Source organism: Notechis scutatus, chromosome 1, assembly GCF_049901735.1.
Source record: "Notechis scutatus isolate UNSWTSFEM ecotype Mainland chromosome 1, rNotScu1.2, whole genome shotgun sequence".
Taxonomy (NCBI): domain Eukaryota; kingdom Metazoa; phylum Chordata; class Lepidosauria; order Squamata; family Elapidae; genus Notechis; species Notechis scutatus.
Window position 1 is genome coordinate 158,582,210 of NC_142009.1, and position 17,335 is coordinate 158,599,544.

Consider the following 17,335-nt stretch of genomic DNA (forward strand, 5'->3'; position numbering starts at 1 on the left):
TTGACGTATCAATCGGTTCTCCTATCTCGGAGCTACCACCGCTCTTACCCGTCTTCCTCTTTTGCAAGGAAGTGTCTGCAAACCTATACATTTTCCTTGTCGGGGGACTGGGAAGTATGAATGCAAGTCTCTTAAGTGCCAAATCTCCTCACTTGCCTTGTAAAATTATAATTACCCTTTATACTCAAGATTCACACGTTTTACTTTTTTATGTTTGATCAAAAGTTGGATGCCTTTTTAAAAAAGGCATCATGAGTTTATAAAGCTGGTTTTTTAAAAATTATTAACTTAGTATATAGGTATTGCTCTCACCCAGTGACCCTAACAGCTATTCTTCCCTATGGCATTTTCACCGAGGTCACCTGTTCAGGTGAACAGAAAGCAGGCAGTGTTTTTCTTTCTTTGTTCAATCCATATTCTGATAGGTGGAGATATCAAGTAGCTTGCCTAATAGCTCTAAACAATCCTCGGTCTTCCTGGTCCTTTTGTGCTCCCAATCTGTTGAGATTATTTGTAGGTGTGCTATTACTGAATTGCACTTAGGTTCTGAGTTGTCAACTTGAGAAAATAGTTAAAAGAGACAGACAGTCTGTGCAAAACAAATTTGAAAGTTGTTTTGAAATGAGAATCTCAGAAGAATCTCTGTAAATCACAACTTGTTCTTTTTCCCATTAACGAAAACAGATGCATCTAGTTTAACATGGAAGCATATAAAAGGAAGATCTACCACTTTGGGTTTCTTAAAAATAACTAAATGCTTCATTAATTTTATCCAGCTCTTGGAACACAGGAACATCTTCACAACTGCTTTAGTAGAAAATGTTACGGGTCAAGAATGGACTTCAGCGTCATTGGCCCTTACATTGCAGGAGAGAAGCAAGTGTTCCTGCCGTCAGACCGAGTTGGCGTTTGCTGCATCAGCATGTACTCCATCCTGAATGGGCTGCGATGGCTAAAAAGCAGCTAAAGGGCAAAAGCCCTGAAGAGTTGATATGGCACACTCCAGAGGGAATTGCCATCAAACCACTGTATTCTACAAGTGACACAGCAGGCTTTCCTGAAGAATTACCTGGAGTAAAGCCCTTCACTAGAGGTCCTTATCCTACCATGTATACATACAGGCCTTGGACCATCCGCCAATATGCTGGCTTCAGTACCGTGGAGGAAAGCAACAAGTTTTATAAAGATAACATCAAGGGTGAGACGTGTTCCTTAGGAAATGGGCATTAAGGACAATGTTGTGGTTGTAAATTTTAAATATATTTTTGTACCTGTCAGTCTTGACTTCCAGATGAATCCCTGCAGTCTCGGGGACCACCCTTTTAGAAGTAGGTTTCTCTTTCTATATCCTAGAGCTGAAAGTTGCTAGTCCAAAATCACCTATCTGTCTTCATGCCTAAGCAGGACTAAAACTCATGGTCTCCCAATTGCTAGCCAGGTGCTTTTATCCACTAAATCAAATTAGCTCTCAGTTGTAACTATATTTACTTATATTAATTTATTTACATATTTATATGTAATTAATATCAGAAATAAGTTGCTTAGGAATTAATAGCACCCTGTCAGGATTATCATATACAGCATTCAGTTTACATTTTATGTTTTTGTAAGTATTTGCTCAGAAAAGATGTAATTTATTTCATTAGAAAGTCTGAGAAGCGTTGAATATTTTCTCTGCTCAATAATAAATTGCTCAACTGCAGTTCCTGTAAATACATAATATGAAACCTATTTAAATATTTAGATGTATTTCATTAATAAAATTGCTTACAATAACAGAAATAGAAAGAACAGTTCTGCCACAACAAATAGCCCTCTATGCTTACTCAGAATAACTCAACACTGGAAGATTGGGGAACCTTCGATGAAAATTGGGCTGCAGGATGAAAGAAAGCCTTGTGTAATTGGACACTTGCTTATGCAACATTGAATTATTTCCTAAGTTTTAATGTGAATCCTTTGGTCTGTATTGTTTTGAACAACTAATACGCCTTTTCAGTTAAATTCCATCTAACAAAGATGAAGATACAATTATATAGGTCATATTTTATATTTTTACTAAATTATTAATTTCATTTTCAAGCTGGTCAGCAGGGTTTATCCGTCGCATTTGATTTAGCAACTCATCGTGGTTATGACTCGGATAATCCTCGAGTTCGAGGTGATGTTGGAATGGCTGGAGTTGCCATTGACACAGTAGAAGATACTAAAATTCTTTTTGATGGAATTCCCTTGGAGAAAATGTCTGTTTCAATGACAATGAATGGGGCGGTAATTCCTATCCTAGCTACATTCATTGTTACTGGGGAAGAACAAGGAGTGCCTCAATCCAAGCTGACAGGGACAATACAAAATGATATACTGAAAGAATTCATGGTTCGAAATACGTACATTTTCCCACCAGAACCATCAATGCAAATAATTGCTGACATCTTCCAATATACATCAAAGGTATTGCTTAGTTTTGTTTCTTTTAATTACCACGTGGTTATCGTGTATAAGGATCAGTGTTTGTTACAAAAAAAATTGTACGTATTTTCTTACAGCACATGCCAAAATTTAATTCTATTTCTATCAGTGGATACCATATGCAAGAGGCTGGAGCTGATGCTATTTTGGAGTTAGCATATACAATAGCTGATGGTTTGGAGTACTGTAGAACTGGACTTAAAGCTGGTCTTACCATTGATGAATTTGCACCAAGGTATATTAATTTAGGTTGTTGTTTTTTTGGTGGTGGTGGGGAGGTGTCTTTTTTATCCTCAGTCTGTTCTGTTCTATACTTCCTATCAGGATTCCCAGTTCATAAGTAACTCAATATATAATTATTAACTTTATGTATTTGTTTGTGGCTTAATTACATTTGTAGGTGAAAGTACTATATTACAATATACTACTAATTTAAATTAAAACATTCATAAAACTTCTGCTTTCACTGTGGACTACATATAGTTTCCATCCCTCTGAAAATATAGTATTTGTTGTTCTTACATAGAAATTACGTAGAAAAAAACCAGTTTATAGGCCATGATTCCGTTATCTTTTAGTAAATTGCCTGTAGTTTTACTAGCCTAAAGAAAATGAGGATTTAAAAAAAATTAAATTGAACTATGTTGTTTATTTAATACACAAGTTTTATATTACCATTTATTCCAGATATGATCTTAAGTTATTTTATTGCAGGCTTTCTTTCTTCTGGGGAATTGGTATGAACTTCTATATGGAAATAGCTAAATTAAGAGCTGGGAGACGGCTTTGGGCTCACTTAATAGAGAAAATGTTTCAGCCCAAGGACACCAAATCACTTCTCCTTCGAGCTCATTGTCAGACTTCAGGATGGTCTCTAACTGAGCAGGTACAAATCAGAGTATCAGTTATGATGACATGCAAATTTTAAAGAAGTAAATATGGTGTAGACTCAACATGTTGCTTTCCTGAAAGCACTTTTGTTTATAACTTAAGGTACATCCAATTCATACCCCCAAACCACCATTGCTGAATTTGGAGAAGATTCTGGGATCAGCTGAGGACAGGAGGAGGTGGGGAAGTTAGTTTCCTGGAATCTGCAGCATAATGGCTGGGATAAGAAAAAAATGAAAGCATTACACTCCACAAGCATTTTAATTATTTCATCCATCATTAAAGATATTCCCAGATTTTCCTGCAGCCTAATATCTTGTGTTTGTGGACACGTTACATAGTAATACATATTTTTGATTAAAATTTTATAAATGAAGAAAGAGAACTTAGGCACTCAATATATTCATGACTCTTCACTTTGTTAGTGTTAGAACTGTTCAGAGTATAAAAAAGTGGTGTTTCACATTAGTGAGAGAAGCACCTGTCCTTAAAACCTTAAAGCAACTAGAGTCTTTGGGTCATTTATTTGAAGACAATCAGTTGCTTCTCTGCCAATCTTAGCATTAGTATTGTTGTAAGCGGACAGATTAACAGACAATCAGAGACAATTTTGAAGTATCTCCTTCAGTTTCGGTTTCCAGAGGATGTGATGTCTTTAATACTCTAAGAAAGGATGCTTTCTTTATGCTAATATACTTTTTGAAGTGCTTTTGAAGTTATGTACAGATTTAGTAGATATGTTCTAAGACAGCCAAATGGCAATTTAGGTAGGAATTCTGGGGAGTGTTCTTGGCACATCTGAAGGACATCATGTTAAGAAAAGCTACTTTAAGATGTCTTATAAAAATAGTTTCCTTTATAATGTATTTGATCTTCTGATTCCCCACCCTCCATTCCATCATTGGGAGCATCCCAACCAATGTAAATGACTCACTTTCATTTGGTTATGATAAGTTCTGCAGAATAATATTTATATTACTGTAGTATATTTTTAAATACAATTTTGTTAAAATTTCCAGGATATAACTGATGTCAAAGTCTAATTCAGTAATATTACCCAGAACATTGCTGTGCTCAAAAGATAACATGTATTCCTCTGCATCAGTTTCATTTTTTTAAAGTAAAGTTACGATTTTTGTAACAGGATCCTTACAATAACATTATCCGCACCACAATTGAAGCAATGGCAGCTGTGTTTGGTGGTACCCAGTCCTTGCATACAAATTCATTTGATGAAGCTTTAGGACTGCCAACTGTGAAAAGTGCACGAATTGCAAGGAATACACAGATAATAATACAAGAAGAATCTGGCATACCCAAAGTTGCTGATCCATGGGGTGGTTCATTTCTAATGGAATCTCTTACCAATGATGTTTATGAAGCCGCTTTAAAGGTCAGTTTGTTTATTATAGAGAATGGGTAATAAGAAGATGCTGATAATCTTTTATATGAGCTCAGAAACAATTACTAGCTCGCTTCTTTATATTGATATATTCCCTCTTTAACAGCTTTATAGATTCCTATTTACCCAACAAACCCCCACCCCAAATTTCTGATTAGCTAGCAATAAATTTTACTTTTTCACTGATGAGTCAGCAGATGGCTTTGTACAAATCCACACAGTTTTCTTGGAAATGTTTTCAGAAGTAGTTTACCATTTTCTTCCTGTAACTGAAAAGGACTGCAACTGGGCTCAAGTCACTCCAACTGGCTTTAGGCCAAAGACAGGTTTGTGGATTAAGAGAGAAACCAGTTAAGCCTAAGTTAAGAACATAAACTTTATAATAAGAAATAACTCAATATGTTGAATTTGGGGGTTAGGTGTGTGCCATTTGTAGAAGAACTTTCAAGTTCTTTCATTTTAAGTTGGAGCTAATTTTAAACTATATCATAGGACATCAATCCTTTTAAGAATTAGGAATTGTATTTTCTTATATTAACTACTTGTTTATAAAGAAGGTTCTTATTTATTCCTTTTGGGTAACTATTTTTTCTTTCATAGGGAGCCTAAATGTTTTATTAAATATTATATTAAACGATAAGCACACTTAACAACTTTTCTTTGTTAGCTCATCAATGAGATTGAGGAGATGGGTGGAATGGCCAAAGCTGTAGCTGAAGGAATACCAAAACTTCACATTGAAGAATGTGCTGCTCGAAGACAAGCCAGGATTGATTCTGGTAAGAAAACCAGAATTATTTATTCTTCAACTGTGTAAGCATTTAAAAGATCTTCTCTTATCTCACTGAAGTTAATATATGTGCATGAATTTGATTCCAACTTCATGTATGTTTTAAAATTCTGTTCCAAAATAAGTTTAAAACAGTGAAGAAGTTGAGGCTTTTTAGCAACATTGCCAATAAAAGAAGAGCATTAGAACATTGTATTGTTTGGCATGAAGACTGCTGTTAGTTGTGCATGACCAATGAGACTATTTATGTTTCTCAAGCAGTATTGCATAACTTTTAAAATAGAAGAATAAAGACTGGTCTCTTCCACTCCCATTGTCAAATCTTTTGGACAGATCAAAGCCTTTAAGTTCACTTAAGTAATTATTTGGATTCTTTCCTGCTCAACAGCTTATTAAGACAAATGCTATACCGTATTTTTCAGAATATGACATCCCCCCCCCCCCCAAAAAAAAAAAAAAAGTGGGTGGAAATGTCTGCATCTTATACATGAATACAGGCCCGGTTTTGGCCTCCGCAGATTCTATTTTCTCCCTGGCAAATAGAAATGCAACATATAGTTCCTTCTACCCATACATAAACTGATAATTTTGAGTCTACAATTAATTACTTCCATAGGCACATATTAACCACACATTAATAAATGTGTGTATAAAATGTTTTTTAAAAAAACATTCTATTGCTTTCATTTTTAGATACAATTTTTAAAGTTTATATCATATAAAGAAAACAGCGCAAAATAATGTTGCTTTAGTACATAAAAGAAATGATAATTCAATTTATAATATTGTATATATATTTGAGAAAAAAGGAGTACTATATATATTGATTATAAACAGAGGAATTCTTACTTTCTCATATCAGAGACATCTTCTGCATTGAGCAAAACCATTACAGCTGATTTCTATATTTTCTAAACATCTATTCAATATAACAATTGGCAATTTTTTTATAAAACGAGATTGTGCAAGATTGATGATCAAAGGTAATGTCATCTGCAGTTTATATGCTAGAGACACAGTCAATACTTTTGCATCAGCTTTTAACTAGGAAACTAGTTATTAACTTGTACAACTAATCAAATCTCTTCCAGCCTTCAAAATCACATTTTTATGTGAGAACAGTTTCAGTGAGAAAAGCCAGAAAAACTTTATTTAAAAGGCATCATTATAAACTTTAATAGATTAGTGCAGAAAGCTAAATATACATCTTATATTTTAGAGATTTAGTTCATGTTTTAGAGATTTAATAATTTCTGTTATTTCTTGGTGGTAATTAAATTATTCTTTAAGATTTGTAATTAATTTCCAAAGGAAAATTTATAAAATTGCAATAGAATGTCTCCTTAATTGCATACTCAGTATAGTTTCAGTTTAACAAATCAAATTATTATGCATTGAAATATTAATGGAGCAAAGTGAAGAGTCATGAATGGGGTTTGCTTTGGCTGCAAAAACCATTCTTAGGTGCTGCTGTTAGAGCAGGGGTCTCCAACCTTGGCAACTTTAAGACTTGTGGACTTCAACTCCTAGAAGGCTGAGGAATTCTGGGAGTTGAAGTCCACAAGTCTTAACGTTGCTAAGGCTGGATAACTCTGTGTTAGAGAATATATGAACTGAGTAGTGACTGATCAGTGCCTTATTTCTGATTAACCACTATAATGCAACCTTCAATTATCATTAAATGTTACATGTTTTATATTTGAAGCATAGATGTCTGATCATTTGTAATAAAGGGATGTACTCAGAAAGTATTCAGACCCCCTTCACTTTTGTCAATTTTGTTATGCTGCAGCCTGATTCTACAGTTGTTGAAATTCACTTTTTTTCTCATTAATCTACACTCAGTACCCCATAATGACAAAGTAAAAACAGATTTTTAGAAATGTCTGTAAATTTACTAAAAAGAAAAAAACCTGAAATATCACATTGGCATAAGTATTCAGACCTTTTGCAACAACACTTGAAATTTAGCTCAAGTGTCTCCCAATTCTCTTGATCGATGCTGACAAGTTTCTATACCTTGATTGGAGTCCAACTGTGGTAAATTAAATTGATTTGAGATGATTTGGAAAGGCACACACCTCTCTATAGAAGGCCTCTCACACACTGTACCAAAAGCCATGAGGTTAAAGGAATTGCCTATAGAGCTCAAGAGGCAGGATTATTGCAAGCACAGATCTGGGGAGGGCTACAATAAAATTTCTGCTGCACTGAAGGTTCCTAAGACTCCAGTGGCCTTCATAATTCTCAAATGGAAGAAATTTGGCACAACCAGGACTCTTCCAAGAGCTGGTCATCTGGTCAAACAGAGCAATCAGGTCTTAGTAAGAGAGGTGACCAAGAACCCGATGGTCACTTTGACTGAGCTCCAGAGCTCCTGTGTGGCGATGGGACTGAGTTCCAGAAGGACAACCATCACTGCAGCCCTCTACCCTTCTGGACTTTATGGCAGAGTGGCTAGACGGAAGCCTCTACTTAGTGCAAAACACATGAAAGCCTGCTTGAGTTTGGAAAAAAGCACCTGAAGGACTCTCAGACTGCAAGGAAAAATATTTTATGGTTTAATGATGCCAAGATCGAACTGTTTGGCCTTAATTGTAAATGTTATGTCTGGAAGAAACCAGGCACCGCTTGTCACCTGTCCAATGTCATCCCAAGAATGAAACATGGTGGTGGCAGCATCATGTGAGGGTGTTTTTCAGCAGCAGGGACTGGGAGACTGGTCAGGGTTGAGGGGAAGCTGAATGAAACAAACTACAGGGATATCCTCAATGAAAACCTGTTTCACAGTGCTTAGGACCTTAGACTGGGCTGAAAGTTCACTTTCCGATCTGACAATGATCCTAGGCACACAGCCAAGATAACACAGTAATGGCATAAGGACAACTTTGTGAATGTCCTATAGTGGCCCAGTCAGAGCCCTGTTGAACCATATGGAATATCTCTGGAGGGACCTGAAAATAACTGCCCACTGATAGTTGCCATCTGTCCTGACTGAGCTTGAGAGGATTTGCAAGGAAGAATGGCAGAAAATCCTCCCAATCCAGGTGTGCAAAGCTTGTCTCATCATACCCCAAAATACTTGAGGCTATTATTGCTGTCAAATGTGCTTCAACAAGGTACTGAGTAAAGGGTCTGAATCAGAGGTATTCAAGTTCTGACCAGTTCTGGAAAACTGGTAGCGGAAATTTTGAGTAGTTCAGAGAACTGGCAAACACCACCTCTGACTGGCCCCGCCCCCATCTATTCACTGCCTCCCGAGTCCCAGCTGATTGGCTGGGTCTTCTTTGGTTGCCCCACACAAGAGAACAGAGCTGGAAAGCAGGTTAGTGGGGGTGGGGAGGGAATGGGGATTTTGCAGTATCCTTCCCCCAGGAGTGGGGAGGAAATGGAGATTTTACAGAATCCTTCCCCAGCCATTCCCACCAAGCCAGGCCACACCCACAGAGCTGGTAGTAAAAAAAATTGAATACCACCACTGATCTGAATACTTATGCCAATGTAATATTTCAGATTTGTTTGTTTTTAATAAATGCACAGAGATTTCTAAAATTCTGTTTCCAGTTTGTCATTATGGGATACTGAATGTAGATTAATGAGAAAATAGATGAATTTCAACAACTGAGGAATCAGGCTGTAGCATAACAAAACGGACAAAAGTGAAGGGGGCCTGAATACTTTCTGAATGCACCGTACATTGGAATACCTCAACTTCTCTGTATGTGTGTGTCTCTGTGTCTGTAAAATCTATTTTATATTGAATATGTTTCAATTTGAACTGATTTCACTTTGTGAACTGATTTCAGCTGACTGCAAATACAGGATAACAAAAATTATTATTATTTAAATATTTGAAAAATAACAGGTTCAGAAGTAATTGTTGGAGTAAACAAATACCAGTTAGAAAAAGAAGAGACTGTTGAAGTTTTGGCAATTGATAATACATCGGTCCGTAACAAACAGATTGAGAAGCTGATAAAGGTAAATGCTGTGCAGTTTTTTTAAGAAAAAAAAAAGATGTTTTGTTTTTCATTTTCTCAACAATAGGGTTATGGTCAAATTGCTCAGCAACAGATTATTTTTTTAAAAAAGAATGCTTCATATCCTTTTTAAGAGTGCTTTATATGAGCTGTTCCTTATTTATGGCTGAGTTTTGTGCTGGAGGTTTCTAGTGCAATCTCTTAGCCCCAGCTATCCAGTTATGATCTTTTCTATGGAAGCTTCCAGATGACTGTAAATGTATGCAATTTGGAATTTTACAGTGCAGGTTTATAGAAAATACATGCAAAAATCTGGTTCCCCTTCCCCATAGCACCAAGAGTACTGTTTACACTTTTCTTTTTTCCTTAAAGGTGAAAGCTTGCAGAGATGAAGTAGCAGCCCAGAAGTGTCTCACTGCTTTAACTGAATGTGCAGCTACAAGACAAGGTAACTTGCTAGCCCTGGCAGTAGAAGCTGCACGCACAAGGTAGGTGGAAAGGATTGTGCACATTTATCAAATAACTAAATGGACTTTAGAGTACTGTTTTGGTTCACCTTGTGTGGAGTTGACAAGCACAGTGCCTCCCTACACTCAATCTGCAAAGCAACATTTGAGGCTCACCCAAGGTTTTCATGGTATGAAGGAAAATGGAGATAAATTACCTTTAAAATACCTGTTTGTCCATTGCTTCCAAATATATATATCAAAGAGATTACTGCAGAACTGAAGAAGCTTCTTGGATGAGAAGTGAAACATTAAGGAAAAACAAAGCAGAGTTGCCTTTGGGGGTGGGGGAGAACCTTTGGAATAACCATGACCTGGATGATTGAGAATCTCCAGAGACAGATGAGATTATATACTAAAGAATTTGGTCTAGTGGTTAAGGCACCAGGCTAGATTTAGCAATTGGATGTGCTAAAACCTAGTTTTAATTTATTCATCTGTAATTCTGAATGCCTGCCACCATGTTGACATGAAAGCCTACACAAGATTTGTAAAAGCCTATACTGTAGCTGAGAAACTGATATAATCACATATCTCAATCATGCTATTCATTGTAATGCATTCTGCTGAAAACAGTAAATTTCTGTCAATCACTTCAAAAACAGTTCTCCCTGAGTATTTAATGCCACACAACTTAATAGGAGCCAGTGGGGTTTAGCAATTAAAGTGTGGATTAACAGCAGAACTTCACTGAGTGATCTTAGGCCAGTCATAGCCCATCCTACCTCATAGGTTTTTTTTCCAGGGGGGGTAGATGAGAAGCGGGAGCATGGTATATATTACCTTGCATTTTTGAACAAAAATCAAGATATATATGTAAACTATTATAAATTAAATATTGTTGAAGTGGAGAACATGTAGATAAGTATGCTATTCGTAGAGTATGCTGTTGTTGTACAAGAATATAGCTTTTGCTAATGTTATATTTTGATAGTTTATATCTCTTCAAAAGAAATAAATCTAATGTTTTGATTGTATACTTGCTTCAGATGTACAGTTGGTGAAATAACAGATGCAATGAAAAAGGTATTTGGTGAGCATAGAGCCAGTGATCGCATGGTGAGTGGCGCATATCGTCAGGAATTTGGGGAGAGTGATGAGATTACTCAAGCCATCAGCAGGTAAGACATGTACTCTTTTCCTCTGTGTTTATGTATTATTTTCCAAGAGCTCAAATTCTCTACAGGTAGTCCTTGACTTACGACTGCTTGCTTAGGGAAGCAAAGAGAGATCTCCAAAAGGAACTTACAACCCCCGTTTCAAAGTTCCAATGGCCACCCTGCATGATCTCACGATTGCATTTTGGGTGGTTGGCAACCAGCCCATATTTACAGCTGTTTGGCAGTGTGACAGTCATTTATGACTTTTTTTACTTGAAAATAGTGTTTAATTCCAGCTTCCAACAAAAATGGCTAACTAGGCTTGCTTAACAACCACCACGTTTAGTTAGCAACCATGGAGTTTGCTTAATGACCACTGCAAGAAATCATAAAATTGAGCAGTCACATGGTGACTCAATGATTGGCACAACCTATGGTTGTATGTTGAGGACTAACTAGTTTATCTTAGGTCTTATATATTTTCTCTTCATTGTTAAATTAGGAGGTTGCTTTCTCTCTTTTCGTTTCTTTAAGCCAGTTATATTTCTTCAGTAAATGTAATTCTTCAAAATTTTGTAAGATCCACTAATATCTTCAAAGCTTTTGTATCTTTCTGCATATCTACATTTTTTTAATGTTTCTATATAAGAACTCCACATTATTTTTTTAATTTAATTGTTTAATAATTCATTAATTTAATCATTTTCCTAATGAGATTTGACAATATTCAATATTTTGAAATTAAAATTTAGCAAATAAGTATATTTTGAATATGATTTTAAAAAATCTTTTAATTTTCAGTTTTAAAACTGATATGTACATGTAATTTTATGCTCATGGTGTTTACACAATTCAAAGTTATGTCTGTACATTGCAAATGATAACCCTATCGCTTCCAGGTTGTGTGTGACATAAACTTCCATGTCTCTTGGTTTCCTTAAAGCCTTCTTTTTCCTGCTTATATATTCACTAGATTTCTTTCTATCAGCTTTTTTCCGCTACCTTTCACCTATTTCCCTCAATTTTCTCCTATTCTTTCTCTCTCTACTTTTCTATACCCAATCCTCTACATCCAATCCTTTATCCCTCCTTCTCCTTTGCTTTATTATTTATTTATATTCTGCCAGTTACTTTCATAAATAACTCAAGGCAGTGAACAAAACCTAATACTCCTTTCTCATCCTATGTTCCCCACAACAACACTCCTGTATATTGATCTGAGAGACTGACTGGCCTAAGATCACCCAGCCAGCTTTCAGGCCTAAGGTGGGATTAGAACTCAGTCTCCAGGTTTCAAGCCTGGTACCTTCAGACTAGAGCAAACTGGCTTTATTTCTTTGTTCCAAAAGAACATAAGCCCTCAGCGATCTTTACACTCATTAGTTGAAACAATGCTTGCATTTACTAATGACCTTAATATGCCTTAATAGTGACTCAATTCTGCACTATTTTTAAAATGCACAAGACTGCCCAACAATAATTGGGGGGGGATATTAGCAGGGGTGGGATCCAACAGGATTAACTACCAGTTCGGTGATTTATGAGGTTCGGTGATTTACGATGTGCTACACTGCACGCAGGCACACCTGTAAATCATCATCAGCACGCTGAGTGCAGAGAAGCAGCCTTTGAAAAAGTCCTTTTTTCCTGCTTTTTTAACTGCAGCTGTGCCTCGCATGGCAGCTGAAGTTGAAACAGAAGGAAATAAAGGTCAGATAAGAACCCAGGCGGGCGGGTGGGCAAAAACATCTGCAGACATAGAACCAGTTCTATGTCTGCTGCTCTTCAGAGCTACCGGTTCTACAGAGGTGGACAGAACCTGTAGAAACCCACCCCTGGATATTAGTAAAAAACAAGAATGAAAACCCAACCAGTATAAAATCAATACAACAAACTATATCATACACACATAGCTGGAGCTAGAAATAACAAGTCATGTTACCTTTTTTCTTAAGAGGAGAATCTATGTGCAGGTAGACCTTGATAAAAAATAGTTTTTTGTGACCAATTGAAGTTACAATGGCCCTGAAAAAAGTGATTTATTACCGTTTTTCATACTTATGACTGTTGTACCATCTCCATCGTCACATGATGAAGATTCCGATACTTGGCAACTGATTCATATTTATGATGGTTACAGTATCCCAGGATCATGTGATCACTGTTTGCTATCTTCTGACAAGCAAAGCCAATGGGGAAGCTTAGCTGTGTTGCTAACTGAACAGCTGTGGCAATGTTGTAAAATGGGACTAAATTCACTTAACACCTGTCTCACAACAGAAATTTGGAGCTCAATTATGGTAATAAGTCAGGGTCTACCTGCATTTATATTGGAGATATGTATATGAGGAAGAAAATAATAAATCATAGAAAATTCAAAAATAGCTCACTCAATTTAAAATCTTGTCCTCTTCTTTTGCAGTGCAGCCCTCAACATGCCATTACAATGCATGTGTAGTTCTTGCAATAGTGCACCCCCAATGTGATTCCTTAATGAATTTTTTTTATTTTCTTGGATTAACAGTGAACATGTTTAGTAGTTCTGTAGTACTCTGTCTGCTTTTTTTTTTTTTTAGAGTTAATAAGTTTCTGGAACGGGAAGGTCGTAGACCACGTCTTTTGGTTGCTAAAATGGGCCAGGATGGCCATGATAGAGGAGCCAAAGTAATTGCTACAGGATTTGCTGACCTTGGTTTTGATGTAGATATAGGTCCACTATTCCAGGTATTTAGCCTTTTAATTGTTTCGATGCTTGCTTTCTGATTGATTGATTGATTGATTGATTGATTGAATCAACTATGTTCTCTCCCAAGTGACTCAAAAAATGCTAAAATATTAAATAGTTAGAAAAAAAGAATTTAGAAAAAAGCACCAGTTTGCTACAGTAGTTCATACAGTTTCATTTCTGCTGTTGTATATGAAAAATACACACTTAATTTTGACATGTTCTTTATTTGCTATTTCTTGCTTAGACACCCCTTGAAGTGGCCCAGCAAGCTGTAGATGCTGATGTGCACTGTGTAGGGGTGAGCACACTAGCTGCCGGTCACAAAACTCTTGTTCCTGAACTTATCAAACAGCTAAACAGCCTTGGACGTCCTGATATTCTTGTCATGTGTGGAGGTGTCATCCCTCCTCAGGTATTGAGATTATTCAGTTCCCCTTGTTACTATAAACTTTGGGAGAAGTTTTATTTTATATCTGGAATTATTTGTTTGTGGTGTATTGGTGGGTTGTTTTTACATTTTTCTATCTTTTCCATTTCTTACAAATTGTTAACATCATTCAAGGATTTTTTTCCCATCTACCATATGTTGTTAAATAATCAACATCAAGAACTTGATGCTAAATATTTTCAAAATACTAAAGGTACAAAATATATCCAGCTGCACAACAACCTCTCACATTCATTAAATTACCAAGAAAAATATTTTGCAGTTACAGTTGGGAAAATATACCTTTGGGTACAAAAACGTCTAAGTCAACAGTGTACCCATAGATCATTTTTAAATATATATAAACAAAGAAACTAATCTCAACCTATACTAAATACAAAGCCTGTTTTTTTCCATGTATTTTTTTTCCTTTTGAGCATTCTTCACTTTAATAGCTGTGGGCCTAATAATCATGGTAACCCCCTTGTGCAGGAAGTAATATGCACTTTTGTGAGGATTTTTAATATTAGATTAATACTTGCTTAGAAATTGCAGATTTCTCAATGGCTTCAAGCAATGCAACTCCCTATGGCTATGCAAATTGAGAGAATTTGTAATAAGAGCATCAATGTTCTAGCCCTGTCTTGATGTTTTCCTACTTGCTACCATCTCAGCAGGCCACCATGAAAGTATCATGTTGCAATACATGTTCTCAGAATTTTACTAGCAAAATCTTATCTATATATGTTGATGGTCCTTTTTCTCTCCCTGAATAGGATTATGACTACCTGTATGACTCTGGCGTTTCCAATATATTTGGCCCAGGAACCCGAATACCTAAAGCAGCTGTCCAGGTTCTTGATGATATTGAAAAATGTCTGGATAAGAGGCAGCAATCACTATAAACCGTTATCACTGAATATTTCATTCTGCACATTATATACCTGTACATATTTATTATATGAATGTGATATGATCAATTGCAAGGAAAATAATCAATTTAAATCAGCTTCAATGCCTGATGTTTTGTTGTGCTTTCTAAGAAAGTAGAAAATGCATGTGGGGTTAAACATGAGAAAAATTTTTATGAATGGGTATGTATGAAAATTGATCAATAAAATCAAAATGGCACAATAAAAATTCAGTTGAATGTTTAAATAGCTATTGCATAGAAGTTATTTCAGATATATATTCTAGCAGCTTTATTTTACAATCCAAGCATTTAAATAAATTGTAAAATAAAATTGCTAGAATTGAGTAGAGAGGCAATATCTCAAATGTATTCAAATTTAGCTGTTAAACTTTTGGCACAAATATGTCATTGGGATAGTTTATACAATGGAAACTTTATTGATGTAACGAGCAATATGCACAGAATTAAATATTCATGTGGATGTTAGTCCTTACATGTTAATGAGACACCCCCTCATAGATACATTGTTTTAAAAAATTGTTAATGTTTTAATTGTATATTTTTTGACTTGTAAGCCACCCAGAGTTATTGAGATGGGCAGCAATAGAGAATGAGTGAAATGAAAGAATGAGCTACAATACCACAATCTGTAAGAAACCAATTACTAGAAGTATTCAGGAGTTCTTTAACACAGAAGAGATATATCACTTAACACAAGTTATAATAATACAATTTTTTAAATCATGATTTATTGAATAGATCTCAGTTGTCGTAGCTTTACAATAAATTATTTCATGAATATTGGCTTAATAAAGCTCTGAGCAAATGTATACATACACAAAATAAAATGGAAGAAATTGCATGATTTAAGAATATGTCACAGAATACTTGTAAGAAACTTTTTGTTGTTGCAACAGAAAGGAAAGGAAAATATTTTAGCATGCTGATAATTTTGGAGATCTTCATGAGCTTTTACAGGGAAAAGCTTATAGAATTGTTCTTACTATAATTAAAGTTTAGTTTTCAAAGTTTCTGTTCTTAAGAAACTTACCAGTGCTTTGTATTTGTTTCAGAAACGAAGTTTAAGATAGGCTGGAAAATAGATTATTAAAAAAATACTTGTTCTTTCTTAAGACATCTTGTATGTCTTTTGGGTATTAGAAGTACACATTCTTGATAATTCATTTTACAGGTAAACAATTGAAACAATGAAAAAAATGCAATATGTGATACAAAATTCACTTTATTGTGGGTTCAAGCATTTCAATACTCCCAACTAAAAAACAGAAAACCTGGCCTAACTCTTCTATCCTGTCATCCCTTAATAAATGTAAACAATTAGGCTTCTAAACAGTAAGGCTTCCATGAAACACATACAACTGTTTTGAATTTCTGACAAAAGGGAGTATACTTCCAGTCTCCATTACAGGTAGTCTTCAATAGGCAACAATTGTGACCAGCATCTCTGTTGTTAAGTGAAGCAGTTGCTAAATGGGAAATTACATGACTGCCTATATTTCCCTGCTGCCCTGCCTTTTGGACTGTTCATTCCAGTGCCAGGATGATTAAAAAAAGAAGGAAATTGATGTTTGTACAGGTAGTTCTTGTTTACCAACTGCCTTAACCAGAGATTATTTGAAATTACCATGGTGTTGGAAAACAGATTTAAGACCAATGCCTGCATTTACAATCTTTGAAGCTTCCCTCAGTCTTGTGATAGCCATTACTATCCTTTACTTACCTGGCCTGTTGTGTTTCTTTTTTTTTTTCTTTTTCTTTTTCTTTGCCTCACATCCAGACCAGATGGATAGTAGAGGAAGGGATTATAAGAGAGCGACTAAGACACAATGACAAATATACAGTGGGGACTACATATAGAAAGGAATACACTTGCACTTCTGAGTACAAACATCCTGATGTATTCCCTATTGTTTTTTGCTTATTGTAATTCCTAATGTGAGATCGGGAAAAGGACAAAACCTCAGTCAAATAATTCCGCTGAAACGAGGATTCACTTTAACTGAACTAGTGGCTGTGAAAAAAATTGGCGGTTTAAGCGATTTACCGATCTGATGGTTTTTGCTTCAGGGGCTGTTTATTGCTTCATTTCCACCTATGAATTTGCAAAG

General features: G+C 35.7%; 1 protein-coding gene across 2 annotated transcripts in view; it reads left to right on the top strand.

Annotated features, from left to right (window-relative positions):
• The window catches only part of MMUT (methylmalonyl-CoA mutase), a 16,432-nt gene extending 356 nt beyond the window's left edge, over positions 1-16,076 (top strand). For both annotated transcript variants that reach the window (XM_026683712.2, XM_026683714.2), the window contains exons 2-13: positions 777-1,198; positions 2,084-2,451; positions 2,547-2,704; positions 3,184-3,355; positions 4,505-4,753; positions 5,430-5,541; positions 9,418-9,533; positions 9,905-10,020; positions 11,028-11,159; positions 13,715-13,862; positions 14,111-14,278; positions 15,070-16,076. In XM_026683712.2, the coding sequence (XP_026539497.2) occupies positions 820-1,198; positions 2,084-2,451; positions 2,547-2,704; positions 3,184-3,355; positions 4,505-4,753; positions 5,430-5,541; positions 9,418-9,533; positions 9,905-10,020; positions 11,028-11,159; positions 13,715-13,862; positions 14,111-14,278; positions 15,070-15,198 (2,247 nt within the window). In that variant the 5' untranslated portion in view covers positions 777-819 and the 3' untranslated portion in view covers positions 15,199-16,076. The remainder of the gene's footprint in view (positions 1-776; positions 1,199-2,083; positions 2,452-2,546; positions 2,705-3,183; positions 3,356-4,504; positions 4,754-5,429; positions 5,542-9,417; positions 9,534-9,904; positions 10,021-11,027; positions 11,160-13,714; positions 13,863-14,110; positions 14,279-15,069) is intronic.
• The last annotated feature ends 1,259 nt before the right edge of the window (positions 16,077-17,335 follow it).